This window comes from Nyctibius grandis, chromosome 1, assembly GCF_013368605.1.
Source record: "Nyctibius grandis isolate bNycGra1 chromosome 1, bNycGra1.pri, whole genome shotgun sequence".
In the NCBI taxonomy this organism is placed as follows: Eukaryota; Metazoa; Chordata; class Aves; order Nyctibiiformes; family Nyctibiidae; genus Nyctibius; species Nyctibius grandis.
Window position 1 is genome coordinate 17,391,680 of NC_090658.1, and position 18,692 is coordinate 17,410,371.

At 41.5% G+C, this 18,692-nt stretch overlaps 2 protein-coding genes across 2 annotated transcripts; one reads left to right on the forward strand and one right to left on the reverse strand.

Moving 5' to 3' along the window:
- The first annotated feature begins 1,944 nt into the window (after positions 1 to 1,944).
- Positions 1,945 to 8,380, forward strand: SPDYA (speedy/RINGO cell cycle regulator family member A). The gene is made up of 6 exons (XM_068409642.1): positions 1,945 to 2,173; positions 3,192 to 3,250; positions 3,500 to 3,585; positions 5,155 to 5,326; positions 6,487 to 6,784; positions 8,292 to 8,380. Exons 1-6 carry the CDS (start codon positions 1,945 to 1,947, stop codon positions 8,378 to 8,380), a joined length of 933 nt encoding a protein of 310 aa, XP_068265743.1.
- Positions 8,381 to 8,557: 177 nt separating this feature from the next.
- Positions 8,558 to 18,626, reverse strand: TRMT61B (tRNA methyltransferase 61B). Its single transcript, XM_068409630.1, has 7 exons — positions 18,046 to 18,626; positions 17,844 to 17,946; positions 11,519 to 11,709; positions 10,207 to 10,298; positions 9,548 to 9,783; positions 8,833 to 8,913; positions 8,558 to 8,651 (listed from the first exon to the last, which is right to left on the reverse strand). Exons 1-7 carry the CDS (start codon positions 18,592 to 18,594, stop codon positions 8,608 to 8,610), a joined length of 1,296 nt encoding a protein of 431 aa, XP_068265731.1. The 5' UTR covers positions 18,595 to 18,626; the 3' UTR covers positions 8,558 to 8,607.
- Positions 18,627 to 18,692: the final 66 nt, after the last annotated feature.

Consider the following 18,692-nt stretch of genomic DNA (forward strand, 5'->3'; position numbering starts at 1 on the left):
GTATATGAAGAGAGAACCTCAAAGAAACAGACTTTTGTCCAACTGATTTATTTGGTATTATCTCCACCTCACTGCCAAGTTTCCTGTTTTCAGCCTATTCCATACGGAGATGTTAGTTTGTATATTTATCACTTGGTGTGTTTTTTCTCTCTCTAGAGCACACGATCAGGAACTTGCTACGACCTTTTCCTGAATATGCTCACTAACTCCGAGCACCTAAATAAAGATGTCTAGCAAATTATCAATAAAAGATGAGGAAGGAGTAAAAAGGCCTCTTTTCTCATTGCCATAACAAATGAGACCAGTTACACTTTAATTGGCCTATATAGGGGGAAAAAAATGAAATCGGATGTATTTTTTGCTACCTTCCCAGAATAAATCTTTAGCTCTTATAACAAAAGACAACAGCAAGATTTCACACTGAATCTCACTAGGGGAGTCTTTCATTCTTGTTATTACATTTCGATAGACTGCCTTAGACTAATTGCATACTACAACACACGTTAATGGCTTCCGTGGAAAAGTAACAGCAGGGTATATTGCACCTGTGTTTCTCATGACCTTTAAGGTGTGCCTTCTCCCTCACGTCCTGTGTCTCCTGAGGAGACGCTTGTCATCCTGGGGAGATGTTTTAAGGAAGCCTTTACGACGTCGTTGGGCAGCCGAGATATTAAAGTCGACTCAAACTTGAGAATAGCTTACGGTAGAGGGAAGAGCAGCGGCCACAAAAGCACGGCCGGAGGAGCAGTCGCCCCACCCGAGGCCTCGCCCAGAGCCGCCCCTTATGCCTCCTGCCCCCGCCCGGGGCCCGCCAGCCAATCAGAGAAGGGCACGGCCGTTGCTAGGCGGGCCGGCGAGCGCGGGCCTGGCGGCCTCCGCCGGAGCCGCGCAGCCCAGCGCCCCCAGGCGGCAGGAGGAGGGTAGGGGAGGTGAGAGCGCCCCGCATTCCGATTGGCTGAGGCGGCTGCCTCGCGTGCTCCGATTGGCTGCGAGAGGCGCCATCCCGAGTTGCGCGTCGGGGGGGCGGGGGCGCGAGGGCAGAGCTGCTGAGGGGAGAGGGGCGCGCTGGGGCGGGCAGGGCCGGCCCTTGTAGGAGGCTGACCTGGGCCAGGGGCTGTCCCGCGCCGCCGCGGGCTCTGCGCTTTCCTGTAGGGAACCAAAAGAGCGCAATCGCATCCACACGTGGCGGGCTTTTTGTTGTTTATGTGGCAGCTAACTAGGAGCTGGAGAGCCAGGTAGGCTGCTGAGAGCCGGCCTCAGCCCTGCGCTCTGTGGCGGAAGCCGCTGAAGAAGCAAACGCGTTTGCTCCTGTCCAAAACCACCTTTCCTCGCGCTCCATTTGTACCGTCTTGGTTTTTACAGTTACAAACACCTCAGGTTTGTTTCCTGGGTTATGCCTTCAGGGTATGTCCTACTTGAGGGATAAGTTTTATTCCCAGTGGCTATAACCAAACGTTAGAAAAATGAAGAGCTCAGTACTTTAATTTATTGTTCTATGGCTTAATTGTGGTTCTGTTGCATGAATTCTATTAATGTTCTTTTACAAATACCCAATCACAAAGGGGAGGGGAGGGGAGGAGTGGAGTTTTTTTGGTAGATCTAGTTGTGTAGGGCCATGAGGATCTGACAAACAGCAACTTTTTCTGGAAAGGATTTTTTTCCATTTTACAAAATTTTGAATGGAAAAAGAAAGATTGAAGGCTTCTTCCACTGAAAAAGAGCTTTATCAAATTAGAACTAAATTAAAGAAATCTGCATAGTTGGCTTAGGGCACAAGACTTAGATAATTAGCACTAGTACCATTAATTTTTGTATCACCTGACATACAAGCTCTACTGAAACACTTCATTTGAACAAGAGAAGTATAGAGAACTACTGCTCAAAATGACTATTTTTGTCGTTGATTTTTTCTTCTTTTTTTAACAGGAACCTTTACTTACCAAAATGAGACACAATCTGGTGTGTCAGACACCTCCCACTGTCACTGTTCATGTAAAATCGAGTGCATCCAGATCACATCAGCAAAAAAACCTTATTAGACCAAGGCAGCCTACTTTCAAAGACCATGAAGAAAATTGTGAAGAAAAGGTTCCTACTCATAAATATAAATGCCCAAAGGGACCATGTGTAGTTATTCAGCGTCAGGAAATGACAGCTTTCTTTAAATTATTTGGTAGGTTAATGTATTGACTGAACAGCAGAAAACTATTAAGCAAGTACGTTTTCTAAACTCAGTAATTTTGGGAGTGCTTTTTATATAGATACTAATGGCTGTGTCTCTGTCTAAACATATTTTGTTGTTATATTTTAGTGTATAAATATTTAATGCTTAAGTGAAAAATACAAGAAGGGCTACCAAACTGATGAAAAGTATCTTTTTAAATTACAAATGAAACCAAGGTGGCATGATACTTCCTTTTATGATCACTTCCCTTTCCTATTTTCTCTTATATTTCAGCAAATGCATGTAAAACAACGTACATCTTGTTTTACACAAGGCTTAAAAAAGGCTGGACTCGCAGTCTTCTAAACATGTTATTTATTGTGGGAATAAACATTTCGGGGGAGAAGTGGAATGAGAAGAAAATCTGAGGAGTTGTAGCATCTCTTTTGCATTTGTGTCTCTTTCATATAAAGTGTTGTATTTAGTGAAGAGATTAAGTAATAGTGGAAGATTACACTTGGTTTTTATTTGAACTTTGAATACATAAGTGAATCAGAGAGAGTTTGCGGTAATCCTGTTACGATACATGTTCACAGATAGTGCTGCACTGACCACAATCAATCAAGCAAGTATTGCCTTATAAAGGCTGCCAGGTAATCAAGGTGCAGAGATCTCAACAGTCTGCAGTTCATCAGAAATAATGGTATGCTATTAGATGGAACCACTTAGCGCAGGAAGAAGTTACGTAAATAGAAGAAATACTGGTGATTTTTCACCCTCACTTGCTATTACTGAGAATGAAGGAAATGCAGTCACTAGATTTTCCACCTTGCCTTTCTGGTAGTTTGCCTTCTTTTGTCGCTTACCTAATCTCTTTCTCCCCTCAGTTTCTCTGTTCTCTACTGGTGGGTCTAGCTGCTTTCCTTGTATTTGGTTTAACAAAAGGACCACCTGTTATATGTTTACAAATACTTTCTAACAAAAACAATTTTGGTGTTTGAAGTGCTACAGCCTGCTTTTGTTGCAGATGATGATCTAATCCAAGACTTCCTTTGGATGGACTGCTGCTGTAAAATTGCAGACAAGGTAAGTATATTTCCTTCTCAGTTAATAGAACATATATTAAGTGAAAAATCTCCCCTTAATCCCTTGATACTGTAATGCAAATACAGACCATAATTTTTTCCTCGTGTGTTTATGTGGAAGCTTCAAGAAACTCAATTTATGCTTTCCTCATTGATAAAAATATCTTGGTGCAAGATAAATGTGTGAAGCCTTTTAGGAAATTATATACTGAAATAATATATTGGTACTTCATTTTACATTTTAAAACAGTATCTCTTGGCAATGACTTTCGTTTATTTCAAGAGGGCTAACTTCACAGTAAATGAGCATACCAGAATCAATTTCTTTGTCGCTCTGTAAGTACTTTTAAATTATCTGGTTTTATTAGTATAAACTTTGCATTATTTTATTCCTTTGTTTATGCCACTGATAATTATGCTATATGATGAGGCTTCTTTAATGAGCATGTAGTTGTTTGGGTTCTATATGCAGTACACAAACATAATCTACATACTATAGATAAATAGGGCAAATTCAACATTCTGCCTGACAATCACCTGTGTGGAACACGCTTGAGCAGCAGTGAGAGGATGTTTGTGTTGGTGTAGTGATACATAGCATGGTGTTCTGCCCAAATCTGTGAACTTTTTTAAGCATTATAAGAAATATATGCAGGACAATACATGGCAACATATACGTGGCTCACACTTCCTGTATAAGGCCCTATTTTATATCTTTGCCAGCCTTTAAGTCATTTGTACTGAAATGTTTCATCATGATACGCACCTCGGGAGTAACTTTTTATTAAAGTTTCTGTCAACATGATTTAAGTCAACTGTGAAAATGTTGCTAGAGAATTTCTGAGAACTTTTTTGAACAGTTCTAAAATTTGTACACTTTGAAACAGAGGTGCAATCAGCAATCTGTTTTTACCAAGCCTATATAAACTCTCTGTATTTGGCTATACCTACAGAGTGATTCAGGATTTTCTTTCATAGCGTTATGGTTCTCAGGTCATCTTTTTCCATAACAGCACTCTCAGATGCTTCGATTTGCACACTAGTGCAGGAGAAAGATGGCCGTTTCCTCTCCTGTGAATGGTATTCTGGGTAGCATCCACAGAGCATGGAGGAGGAGGCTGTCCAGCTCCACACTGAAGGGAAAAAAGGCCAGAAGCGCAAGAGGATTAGAAAGGGACAAAGGGTCTGGTGAGACAGGGACTAGAGGGAATATTGGGGTTAGGAACAAGTGAGGAAATTGGGGAGAAGACTAAACATCATAATTTTTTCAGGTATGATTTACAGGAGTTTAGTATCGGATGGATCCAGAGGAAGTAAATATTTTCCTGTTGTCTGAGAAGATGACCCAGAACCAAAACTAGCTCATAGTGAGGGGAGAAATACGGGCATGAAGAAAATAATTTAAGGTTTTCATTTATACATGAAAGTAGAGCTGTATTTAGTTGTTTGCTGCTAATTTAATGTCAGCAACATATTTTTCCAAGAATAGTTAAAATCCGTGAAGTAGAAAATGTAACGTTTAAGATTTCATAAGACAGTTTTAAGCTTTATTTAGAGAATCAGTCAGAAACTGTTCATTTTAGTGCAAGGATATCTTGCCAGTTTGGAGAATACATCAGGATATGGTAGTTCTCGCACATCTACTAATTTAGGAGACTCTAGGGTAAAGTAATTTTAATAATAGCTTAAGTTAAGTTTTTATTTACCCAAAGGATATACATGGAATGTTCTGATTAAGAAAATACTGTGCTCCAGAGAGAAGGCTATATTTTGTTAGCAGTTTTTCTCACAATACTAGGAAAAAGAACTACTTCGCTATTACGTCTTTTAATGTTAGAAATAATACTAATGTAGTGATTTAAGATTGAACAACATTTACAGACACAAACATATATATATTTGAAGGTATCTGGCAAATACAGTTGAAGAAGAAAACGAAGAATCAAAGTATGACATTTTCCCATGGGCTTTGGGAAAAGCCTGGAGAAAGCTCTTCCCTGATTTCTTAAAGTTAAGAGATCAACTATGGAGTAGAATTGACTACAGGGCTATTGTAAGCAGACGCTGCTGTGAAGAGGTAGGGAGCGATTTAATATCATAGATGCTGAAACTACAACAATTAATACCAGCTAACAATCTAGTTCTATACCAATAATTTCTTCCCTAGTGTAGTAGTGTGTGGACAAGCCATGAGAAAGAAAAGATGCAGCTAAAATGTAATGGTCCATTTATCCTCCATGATTTTTTTTTCTTCTGCATTTAAAATACATTATTTGAAACTGTGCTTTTAAGGTAAACGAGAATATTTTACATTGCACTACTGTTAAAAGTGAAGTTTTTATTGACTAGAATCTTTCTGCTTTATGCAAATATTTCTATTTAAAATTTACCATCAATTTTTTCACTTCATTCACTTCAGAAATTATTTTGTTTGTGTGTTTGCTTTACAAATTCTAAGCTTGTACACAAGTAAAACCTTCAAATAAAAATCACAGCACCTCAGGTGAAATTTTAATCCCTTCAAAATTAGTAATATAACTTCAGTTGACTTTTTAAGGTCAGTGTTTTTCACTGCATTAAAAAAAAAAATCAGCAGGACACACTTCTAACATTCTCTACTATTAATGCAGTGTTACAACCTACATTTTTCAAACCTATTAGAAGGGAAAAAAGACATTCCTCACTTTTCAGGTGGAATGTATCTGTCTGGAAAAGCCCTGTCATGTTCTAAGAACATAATGTTTACTGCAGCTGGTGGAGAAGAAAATCTCAATTTACTCTAGAATTCCATCTCTGAGGATGGGATTGGGTGCTTATGGGAAAAGTACAAGGAACAAGGCAAGAGCAGAATGCTTTTCCCAGCATACCCTCCCAGCTTCCAACCGTCATCAGTTCAGTGACGTTGTGAACCAGAAGATCCATCTAGTTTAAGTTTAGTTGTTAGTAAAAGACACCATCTTCTGTCCAATGTACAAAGCATCAGCTGGTATTTGTGATGATTCACATGAATATACAAGGCTGTTAACTGTTGTTTCCACATTTGATTCGTAACGGGTTCATTTACTTGTGCCTAAGGTAGCAAACTTTCTAGTGAGACAGAAGCAGATAGATAAGAGATGATACCCATTTCAGCTACGTAGTATTAATTCTCTGCCATACATGAACTCGATCCCTGGCTTTCAGCTGTATGTTTTCCCATTATTTTTACGGTTTCTGATGTAATGGCTGTTCCGATAGGTGATGGCTATTGCTCCAATGCATTACATATGGCAGCGAGTACGTTCTATGCACCACAGCGGAGCTGTGAGAAACTACAACGATCATGAAGTGCAGCTGCCCCGAGGACCTAGTGCTACTCCTACAGACTGCCTGCTTTGTGGTAAGAAAGGAAGATTTGTACGACTAGGATTATCATCATCTTCCTCCTCATCTACTGGCACCTTGGAGATGACGGAATTACATTCACCCCAGAATTCAAAGGACACTTTTCCAACTGAAAAAATGCTCGTTGACTCTCCTTTCTATTATGCCCAACGTATGGTTTAATATTGTAAATACCTTTCAATTAGTTTAGGCAACTGAGGCCCTATTTGCCTTTCAGACTACTGTAGGGACTGCTGTGTCCTTGGGGTGACAAGACACGATCTCTCTGTGTGAGGAGACATCCCTATTACAAATGCAGTTACCTTAGCAGAACTGTGCTTTTACTGCCATAATTTCATTTTCATTTTCACATCTTGTCTTGACTTCCTGGAAGTATCAACTGCTTTATATTCTGAGTCTCTTCAAATTACCTTCACCTACTATGGTAGATTTTGGTTTGCATTCCAGTCTGTTTAGGCATTTATTACTATTCTTGCATTATAAATTAAATTGACAATCCTATTTTAAACACTTAGGATTGGCTACAAGAAACAGTAAAAATACTGGTGTGTGTCACGTGAGTTAAAAGAGTGTGCGTTATGTGAGTTAAAGTGTTCTTGTTGAGAGCACTGTTTTTAGAAAGGACAGGCTGCTCAGTTGCTGTCATATGTTAAACCACAGTTCACATTTTCCTTCAAGTGTACCTCAATTGGTCACAGAGTTTATACAAGATTTCCTTTTAACGCTGGGGTACAAGTAGAAAAGAATACAAGAATTTATTGTGAAAACTGTTTTATGTAACTGAATCTTTGCACATTAATCTACTCAAAATAGCACTCTGAGCCTTTGTATGAGAAGCCTCCATTACATACAGCAGTTATGGGGCAAACGCTCCTTGTTTAACTCTTAATAAAGAGTGGAACACACTTGAGATGTAAACTTCCCAGGGGAGCTGTATAAGGCCTTAGTTCTGCAAAGATACTTTCACATGCTTAGCCACTGCAGAGTTCTTAGTATACTTATTTAATACGGGGTTACAGTTATTTATACCTCTATTTTTTATTTGCATATGTTCTCACTAATATCCAAATTTTCACTATTATAATAGGACTGTGCTTTTGACAGCTTCAGTACAACTGTGATACTCAAGGGATCCCTCAACTTTGAAAAATTTGGCATTTGAATGTTCTTTGAGATACAGAACAAGTCAGGTGTCTACAACATGTCATTTAATGTAATTAATGTGTTAAACATCACCACGTGCTTAGGTGGAGACTTATGTGAGACCCTAAAAGACTTGATTTTAAATCTGTTTTTACTTGAGAGATCTTGCTTTTCATATCTGACAGAGGTCAGAAAAATTGTGTTTATTTTGACCGTTTTGAGAATGCTTTATATATAGTAAAGTTCACAAATAACCAGGTGACTTTCAGCATAGGTGCTAGAAGTGAACCAAAGCTATACATGGCAGCAACTGGTGTTTTTCTTGAAATAAGCCCAGCTTTACCAAGAGAACAAGTTCAATGAATTTCAGTTTCTCTTACAGTTGTGCTTTAAGAATATTGTTCTTAAAGAAGCCAATAGCCACCAGTTGGTAGCCAGTGCTTCACTTGCATTACGAAGGGCAGACTTTGACCCCTTATTTTCTTACGAAATTTTTTTCTCCTTATTTCTGGCAGACTGTCAGAGCCTGTCCAGCAAAAGGAGACAAGACAGCACCTTGAACCAAGACAAATCCATGGACTGGTTTACAAGCAATGAAGAATGAAATACACTTGATGAAACAGAAACAGACACCGTGCTTTGCGGAACAATCTGTGTTGCATCGCAACACCATACCTGATGATTCTGTTAATAAATAGTAGGTGGTATTTCAAACTTTACATGCAGCAGAAATCAAAGCAGTCATTACTTAAAAGTTACACAACTTGCAAAATGTAGCAGCTACTTTGTAACATTTTATTTTATTCTGGTACAATACCCAAATCAGCAGCATCAAGAAAGCAGTGGTCGAAACTTTCTCAGCTTGGTAAGGAATGCTAATTAAAAAACAAAACAAGTTACTACTTCAGTATTTCAATATACAATGATTATTTTATTATTATAAGTTTTATGATTTCATGATATAGTAACGTCAAATGCTAGTACAAAAAATAGTATTTTTGAAAATAAAATACCACTAAACATTTAAGATAAAAAACCATTTTCCAAGTGTCTCACCTGAATGCGCCTCCTGCCAATAAGATGGTCTAGCAACGTAAGGCACTGAGCAGTATGTTTCAGCATCGTCAGAAAGAGATTCTGTGAGAAGTAAATTTTAATTCTTTCCAACAAGTTTAAAACATACACACAGACTAGAGTTGCCAATGTGCATGAATTATTTTTCCCTGACATACTTTCATTTTCTTTCTGCTTCTGTTAAAGTGCTTTGTTGTCACCTATCAGTACATTCAGACCTCTTTGCTCTACTATGGATTTTGCAAATCTAAACTAGCGTGAGACACCTTTTTTTTGGATTTGCCAGAAGAGCAGGATTACGGAACAGAGCACACTGGTAACGTTTCTTCTGTGGAATCCTTAAGCCCATCAGGGTCCTCTAAAGCAGCTACAGGACCAGTATAGGGGACTGAATTTTATTAAAAACCAAAAATTTGAAAACAGTAGTAGAAGGGCAGTCATTCTTTATTTGCAGATTGCAATTTATTTTCTATTTAGTTTAGATTTTTAATAAGAGAGTTACCCCTAAATAACCATTACTATATCCCTTTTCAAACCTGACAAGGCCTAGGCTGTCCAGAAGCTTGCCTATTCTTCACAACAATCTCAGCTAAACCAAGAAAAAAATACTGCCTCTTCCGACAAACTTTGCCTTCATTATAGCCTCAGATTATCAAATTGCAGTTACAGGATATCTCATCAGAAATAATGTTCTTACCATTGTATTCACTTTCTTTAAGAACTACTTGATCCTGAATGTGGATTTCTTTGTATTCCTTTTGAGGAGGTTCTTCAATATGTTCTTGAGTTTCCACCATTTGGCTTGGTTTGCAGTTCTTGATTTTAGCAGGGAGTACCAACCAATTTCTATGAGTTACCTCAATGATCCTTTCACACAAAAAAGGGAGCTTGCAGGTCCGTATTCTGTCTAAAAGGTCAATAACCTGTGTGATGCTTTTGAAGAAATGCAAAGGATAAAGTAATATCTTGAAAACTCGAATCATACACTGTTAGTCTCAATTCTGCTGCCTCTCTACAATTCTTTACCTTTAAGGTAACATGAGTCCTTCAATTTTAGGATAAAGAAGCTAGCAAGCTGACTACTGAATAGGAAAACAGTACAGTTAGTTTGAGGATGTCATTAAATACAAACTTCCACTGACTCTAATGACAGCGTTCCCAAAGTAAAGGCCAAAGGATTTGGCCAAGTGTAATTTATACTGAGTGGAACTCCCTAAAAAAAAGTTACATGGGGGGTGAAAAAATTTCATTAAACATTTAAAATATACATGCAGCATTAATCAAAAGATGTTTGATTTTGTAACAGTGTTAGGCATTTATTCAGGCATCACCTAGGAGCCAGAAGTAAATACTTACTTTGCTAAATACACAGCGCACACACCACCCTGTTTCAGACTTGGGTGTACAACAGGCAGGGCAGACTGAGGGTTAAGCATATCCAGAACTACCTGCAAGAGAAATATATATATGTTTTCCCAGTAAATATTAATATATATCTAGAATTTTTTTTCCACAACAAAGCTTGAAAAAAAACAATGTTTATCTATGGAGAATGAATGCATACTACAGCAGTATGTAATCACAAACCAGTTTTATTACTGCCTCTCAAAACCTTAAGAGAAACCTGAGGTTCACATGTTTATAAAATAAAGTCCTTGCTACTTCCAAATGAATTTCTATTAAAACAGCAAGTAGCGTTTCACCAACACAGTAGTCCTGTATTAACATTAAACCTCCTACTAATTAAATTCCATAATGTTCATGTTAATAAAAACTTTTGCAAGACTACATTTACTAACACCTTTGGATATCTTGTTTTCAAATGTAAAAAAAAAAAAAGTGTTCAAGTGCATCTTTATAATGAAAAGATCACACTACAGTCTCAATGTCTAACCTGCTGTTTGTTTCAAGATTTAGAAAACTTCTGTCTTTGGCAATTTATCCATCTTCTGCTAGAAAACTATTCAAACTGTAAAACAACAGGATATGCAATATCTGATCCTGTAGACTATTACTTCTAAAGTTTTTAAAAAATGATATTTTAATGCTATATATTTTATTTCTTTGCTCAAACCATTTAACACAATTGTTGCTTGTTTAAAGCATTAATGTAAGTAGTTTGTTTGCTTTACTTGGAAGAGTGGATAACACGTAGCTGTCTTCCCCAGCATGCCTCCCTTTACAAAATCTGGGTATGAAAAGCAGAACAGGAGAGCAAGCAAGAGCATTCCTTGCTCTCATTTAAGCCTTCGGTACATGGTGCGTTCTATATAGCTGATAGCAAAGTGTTTATATATTTATATTTTCAATAAGCTTATGTATTTTTCTTAAATTTAATGTTAGAAATATATGCCTTCGATATAAAACCATCCGTTTCTCCAAAATACAAGAAAGTAAGTTTGTCTTTGCTTACAAGACAGCAGTGATTAATTGTACTATTTCTATACTACAGCCATATCGCTCTTTCATTTGTGAACCTGTAACTGAAACCTTGAAAATACTTGTAATCTGACAAAAAAAACCAAAAACGTTTCTTTCATTGATGAGGATCTAATTGTTTTTTCTCATGTTAAACTAGATATGGGAATCCCATTGTGAGTGTGAGCACTAGAGGTTTTAATTTATGCAGAAAAGATAAATGTCAAATGGGGGGATTTCTTGGACTTACTGCGTCAAGCGTTACAGATTTCATATCCGCAGCAGCTGTTGAAATGTCTTTAAGAATGAAATCCACATTATCTGGCCACTCTTCCGCATGTCCTATTTCCCATGCAGCACGCCAGTGCCTGTAATTCTTCTTAGCTAAATTATGATGATCATCTCTGATTTCATAACTTATAACACGTCCTTTGGGCCCAACTGAAAACAAAGACAAGACACTAGACTTAGTACTTTCCCCCCTGCTGTAAGAAAGAATTTAGAAAAAAGTAGCACAGTAAATAGCAGAGGTACACCTTTAAATCTCAACTTCACTTCAGGGAATAATCCCATATGAAACAACCAGTTACAGTTTATTTTTTCTTTACATTTAAAACAAATATATGCAGATAAAGTGCTGGGTTAGTTCTTTCACAGACTGAAATCCATCAATCCGCAGACAGAATAAAGCATAATTACAGTAGTACAAACTGTTCCTAAGATGTCCTCCCGAAGTAACTCCTGAAGCAAAAGATGACTAGAGCATCTGTGGCCCTATCAATCCATGATTTTCCTGCTACAGCTACCAGAGGTACCAGCTGAGAAAGCTGCAACATTGGTCGCTACTCACAGATGCTATAAAGCTGACAGACAGCGACTGCTTCTGTTGTTAGGAAGATTTGAAACGGCTTGTTTTATTTTTTGACAATCCTCATTTTTACAAAGCTTTGCTGTTTTCCATGCATAGTTCTTTCTCCACCTCTCCCTTCTTAGGGTTGGAGAAAGGCTAAGGAAGCCCCTATGCCTGCTCACTGAGCTCAGCCCCTTAGACAAGTTTTCAAGTGTACTCTTTGACTTACCCAGGCTTGTGTTATTTTCCTGTTATTGTCTGTAACTGTAATAAATTATTACTTATTTTAAGTATAAATTTACTATTCTGAAATTTACCATATGAGTCCAATACACAGTGCTCTCCATAAAGGAAGTGTTATGAAGAAATCCAGGCACAGAGAGCAGGGTGTGCATTGCTGTATTATTCTATCCTTGTATTACTCTAATTTCTCAAACCTACCATTAGCTTCTCTTATCTCCTTGCAACTTTTTAACAGGCAAGGACAGCTTTCAGCAATCAGCAGCTCAGCAGGTGAGGTCTGGTGACTTTTTAAGCCATTTTAGGCTCAGTCACAGAGAATCACAGAATCACAGAATGTTAGGGATTGGAAGGGACCTCGAAAGATCATCTAGTCCAATCCCCCTGCCGGGGCAGGACTGCCTAGACCATATCACACAGGAACGCGTCCAGGCGGGTTTTGAATGTCTCCAGAGAAGGAGACTCCACAACCTCTCTGGGCAGCCTGTTCCAGTGTTCAGTCACCGTCACCGTAAAGAAGTTTTTCCTCAAATTTAAGTGGAACCTCCTGTGTTCCAGCTTGCACGCATTGCCCCTTGTCCTGTCAAGGGATGTCACTGAGAAGAGCCTGGCTCCATCCTCTTGACACTTGCCCTTTACATATTTATAAACATTAATGAGGTCACCCCTCAGTCTCCTCTTCTCTAAGCTAAAGAGACCCAGCTCCCTCAGCCTCTCCTCATAAGGGAGATGTTCCACTCCCTTAATCATCTTCGTGGCTCTGCGCTGGACTCTCTCTAGCAGTTCCCTGTCCTTCTTGAACTGAGGGGCCCAGAACTGGACACAATACTCCAGATGTGGCCTCACCAGGGCAGAGTAGAGGGGGAGGAGAACCTCTCTTGACCTGCTGACCACACCCCTTCTAATACACCCCAGGATGCCTTCTTGGCCACAAGGGCACACTGCTGGCTCATGGTCATCCTGCTGTCCCCTAGGACCCCCAGGTCCCTTTCCCCTACGCTGGTCTCCAACAGCTCTGCCCCCAACTTGTACTGGTACATGGGGTTGTTCTTGCCCAGATGCAGGACTCTACACTTGCCCTTGTTATATTTCATTAAATTTCTCCCCACCCAACTCTCCAGCCTGTCTAGGTCCCTCTGAATGGCTGCGCAGCCTTCCGGCGCGTCAGCCACTCCTCCCAGTTTTGTGTCATCAGCGAACTTGCTGACAGTGCACTCTAATCCCTCATCCAAGTCATTAATGAATATATTGAATAGTACTGGTCCCAGAACCGACCCTTGCGGAACTCCGCTAGACACAGACCTCCAACTGGACTCTGTCCCATTGACCACCACTCTCTGGCTTCTTTCCTTCAGCCAGTTCACAATCCACCTCACTATCCGATCATCCAGACCACACTTCCCCAGTTTAGCTGCAAGGATGCTGTGGGAGACCGTGTCAAACGCTTTACTGAAATCGCGATAGACCACATCCACTGCTTTACCATCATCTATCCACCGGGTAACATCCTCATAAAAGGCTATCAAGTTGGTTGAGCATGACTTCCCGTTGGTGAAGCCATACTGAGTGCCCCTAATGATCCCCCTATCCTTGATGTGCCTAGAGACAGCACCAAGAACAAGTTGTTCCATCACCTTTCCGGGGATGGAGATGAGGCTGACTGGTCTATAGTTACCCGGGTCCTCCTTCTTGCCCTTTTTGAAGACTGGAGTGACATTTGCTTTCCTCCAGTCCTCAGGCACCTCTCCCGTTGCCCATGACTTAGCAAAGATGATGGAGAGTGGCCTAGCAATGACTTCCGCCAGCTCCCTCAGCACCCGCGGATGCATCCCATCAGGGCCCATGGATTTATGGACGTCCAGATTGCTTAATTGGTCCCTGACCCAGCCCTCATCAACCAAGACAGATTCCTCCTCTATCCTGACTTCTTCTGAGGCCTCAGGGGTCCGGGGCTCCTCAGGACAGCCTCCAGCAGTATAGACAGAGGCAAAGAAGGCATTCAGTAACTCCGCCTTCTTTTTATCCTCTGTCTCCAGGACCCCCACCTCATTCATCAGTGGGCCTACATTGCCTCTAGTGTTGGCTTTACCTGCAATGTATTTGAAGAAGCCCTTTCCGTTGTCCTTGACCTCTCTTGCAAGGCTTAATTCCAAGGAGGCCTTAGCTTTCCTAGTTGCCTCCCTACATCCTCTGACAACAGACTTATATTCCTCCCAAGTGGCCAGCCCCTCCTTCCACGATCTGTACACCCTCTTCTTCCACTTGAGTTTGCCCAGCAGTTCCCTGTTCAACCATGCAGGTCTCCTGGTACCCTTCCTTGACTTCCTAGGCTCCTTGACAGTCCCCAGGCTCCTTCCCTCCCCTATGCCATCCCACTGTGAATCCATTCGGAAAAGTGAACAAAAGAAGGGATGGGTTTCCTGGCAGTCTCTCCCTAATCCAGCTCACCCTGGATAACACAGAAGCCGGAGCCAACATGTAAGGAGGGAGGGTTTCAGCAGTGCCACCTTTGATCATCTTAAACAGTTGTAGAATCGCAGCAGCAACTCCTTATTACTCAATATTATCAGTTTGAAACTACTGGAAGAATAAAATTGTTCACATTGGGGTCAGTCTTATTCTTTCCTCTGCTCATTCCGAAGATTTCCTACATTTTGAAACGGACTTCTGGAAAAATAACGATAACTAGTTAAAACAGCTAGGCACTCTTCATTATTGTGAAGCTGCAGTATGTCAAGTTTGCATACATCATATTTTCCAGTTCTCAGAGATCTTAAAAGTCATGGCAAATGCCACATTCTTAACACAGTCTTAACTTTGCCGTGTTGCATGTCAGTAGTTTCTGGGAAAGATTTAAAGAAGGAATGGAAAATAAAACATAAACTGAGAGTAACATGAAGAGAGGAGATCAATAAAATCTGTTATATCAATGAGAATTTTAGAAATTAAATACTTCCATGGACATTGGTAACGTGTCCACTAGATTTAAATTCCAGCATTTATCTGCATAGCAGGTATTTTTCTTGTTGCGTATCAATGTATTACATGGCGGCAAAATTAGACTCCATTAGAAAAGAGCAAATTGAATCTCTTTATTTCTGGGTCAGCGCCAAATTGTGTTAAGCTGTGACTATCTGTATTAGGTGCTGATTTAAGTTCAATAAATTTGAAAACAGCAATACAATCTCATATGTTTTCCCTTCTGCTCAAGACAGGACTGAACTGGTGCACAAGGACTCCTTTCTTCCCATGGACAGTCTGGCAATGCCAAGGATTTTGCTGACTTGGCACAGTTATAGCTAAATTACAGTGATCAGAAGGAACCTACTGGAAAAGACTGGAAAAGGAGAGGAATAATCACCAAGTCCAGGTGTGTTCGTATGAAATGGCCACAGTGGACCGAATACCCAAGCAGAAAATAATTTGCTGTATTTAGCAAAAGCTACCTTTTACTTTAGCCAACATCAGGTATTCAATCTTTTCCTTTGGATTTAGGGTCTGCGTGTAGGGGAAGATGGGAATAGCGAATGCCTCTTACTTTCCCTCTCTCCAAATGCATCTCTGGAAACAGAAGCGCTGACTTCCATCTTCTGTTTTGTCAGCTTCTAGCTCCCATGGCAGCAAGGGTTGCTTTGAGGATAATCTCTTGCTATCTTCAAAATCCCATCATGGAACTATAAAAATACCTAGTTTATTGCAGAAAGATGATTGGAAAGAACTAAGAAATAGCAGTGAGAGGCAGAAAGAGGGAGAGGGAGCAGAGGTGCAGCTGCTGACCTCAAAACCTCAACCCAATGTATATCAAGACCACCTGCAGCAGAGTGATCTTGGGCCAGCATTTAATGGCTCATCACTAAAATATGCATTTTCAACTGAATTATGCCAGGTGGACATTACTGCAGCTAAAACAAAGGACCAAGAAGAGCAAACTGCTCTGTTCATCTCAGTAGGGGACCCTCCAAATTCCCTTTGCTGCTGCATACGTGCCCTCACCAATTTTAAGCTCCTAGTGGATCTCAGCACTCTAGTTTGTACCACTCACTGAGTGTAACCATTCCTAGTTCCTCGTGTTACCCTCAGCAGTATGACCTGGCATCCCAGAGTGGGGCTGGATCGATGGCACTGGTAACATACCTGCTGAATACTAAACTTCCTCAGAAGAACTCATGCTTCTAAAAAGCCTTGTGTTGTTATCCTGGAGGACGTGCCAAGGGACAGCAGATACACAGCATTGCTACTGGGGAGAGTAAGAGAAAACTAACTTGCTACCCTCAAGTTCTAAGGTTATTTTTGGTCTTGAACAAAAAGAGCAGCTGATCTGTTCAGTTTCTTCCTCACAAGAGTGTAAGAAGTAGCATCACCTCCCACAGATGCTTGGCTGGCTCTAAGTGGGAATACTGAAATGTATTGTATCTTGAACTGTCGAATGATACACAGTACAACCACAAGGCAGCCCAAACCATAAGCATTTTACAAAGACAGCATAATCTATAATGGTGCTTTTTAAAGAACATTGGGAAATAGTAAAAAAGAAATGCTGGGGTTTCACAGAAGCTCAGGATACACGGGCATTTCTCAGGCTCAGTGACCACTGCTGGCACCCTCAGGTATTCAGTTACTCTGATGGTGGGGTGCCCACAAACGCTGACTTATAACACAAGCCTTCAGGATATGCAACTTGTGCTTTTCTGCTGTATCTGCTCAAGATGATCCATGATGAGGTTCCCGTCCTTACCCTCAAAAGTCCCTTAGTATTGCAGAGAAAGACGGTATTCTGCAATAGCAGAAATACGTCAAAAAATACTTGAAAAACAAATTCAAATAATACTTTATTTTTCAGGTCTGTGCAAAAGCAATTACAGCAAACAACTGTGGGGGTTTTGTTTCATTTTGTTTTCTTTTCTTAAGGAAGTTGTTCTATCAGGAGCTCATATATCAAATTACTCTGAAATGTGGTCCACTGACAGGATGCTACACATGAGATGAAGCTGAAGGGTGAGGTTTCACCCTCACTCACAGTGCTGAGTGCAAAGGCTCTCTACCTTTTAGAGCACTGTGACCTAGATCAAACCATGCTAACCATAACATGAAAAAATATGAGTGTGCATCCACATAAGCATTTTCCCTGGTACCCAGCAATCTGATTATTCATGTGGTCCATCAAGATGAGGAAAAGGAAACTGAGAAAGGCAAGAGATTGGAGAAAGAGTCTAGTGCGGTTAAGCCAAAGCCAACAATGATGACGGCTGAAACTCAGCTTTCTGCAGGGCCTTTGGTAACCCTTTGTACTACAGTCAAAATGGTTTGCAGTCCCTTCACTGACTCTGGCACAGATACAATTTTCCTTTAAGTTAACAAACTGTATATGAACATGTGAACTGCAGCAAAACTTTTAAGAACTGACCATAAGTATCTGGTCAAAAGAAAGGCAATGAGTGATAAGGGAATTGTGCTGATTCTATGCTTTCTAAAACCAGGTTCTCACCAGCTCTTGACAGAAACAAGCTCATAGCGCCAGACCCGCTGCCAGTTTCCAAAACGGTGTCTCCCGGGTGGATATCCATCATCATTAACAGAGCACTTACATCCTGCAGGTGAGAAAAACACGGTACATTACTCGTCTTGGAAACTAAGGGTGAGATTCGGCCCATAACCTCCCAGTCACCAGCCCGGTGAGCAGCCGGTACCTTGGGGTAGGCGATGGTGGGCCCCCGCGGCATCAGCAGCACGTACTCCTCCAGCGAGGGCCGCCTCAGCAGCAGCCGCGCCCCGGCCGACGTGCGCAGCACCTGCCCGGGCAGCTGCCCGATGATGTCGCGGTGATGCACGATGCCGCCGGGGCTGGTCAACACCGAGCCCGCCGCCAGCCGACACAACAGCTTCAGCGTCGTGTTATGCTTCCTCCGCACCTCCGCCAGTGCCAGCTCCCCGGCGCGGAAAGGGCCGGGACGCGCTCCTGCCGCCTCAGGAAGCGCATCAGGGGGGGCAGCCGCCTTCTCCTCCTCCTCCTCCTCCTCACGGGGAGCCTCAGGGGCCGCCGCGCACCGCCCCACCGCCGCCGCTTCCTCCGGCGGCAGCAGCCGCCTCACCCGCTCCAGCGGCGACAGCGACGTCTCCCACGCCCGCTTCCGAGGCCTCCCGCCGGGGGCAACCCCACGGCCGGAGGAGAGGGCAGAGAACGCCGCCCGCCGCAGCGCGCGCCAGGCCCTCATGAGGGACAAGGCGGGAAGAGACATTTGTCAACCGCCCCGCGCGCCTGCGCCGCGCGTCCCCATGACGCCATATGGCGTCATCGGGGTGGGCGGCGCAGGCGCGCGGGGCGAGCACGCGGCGG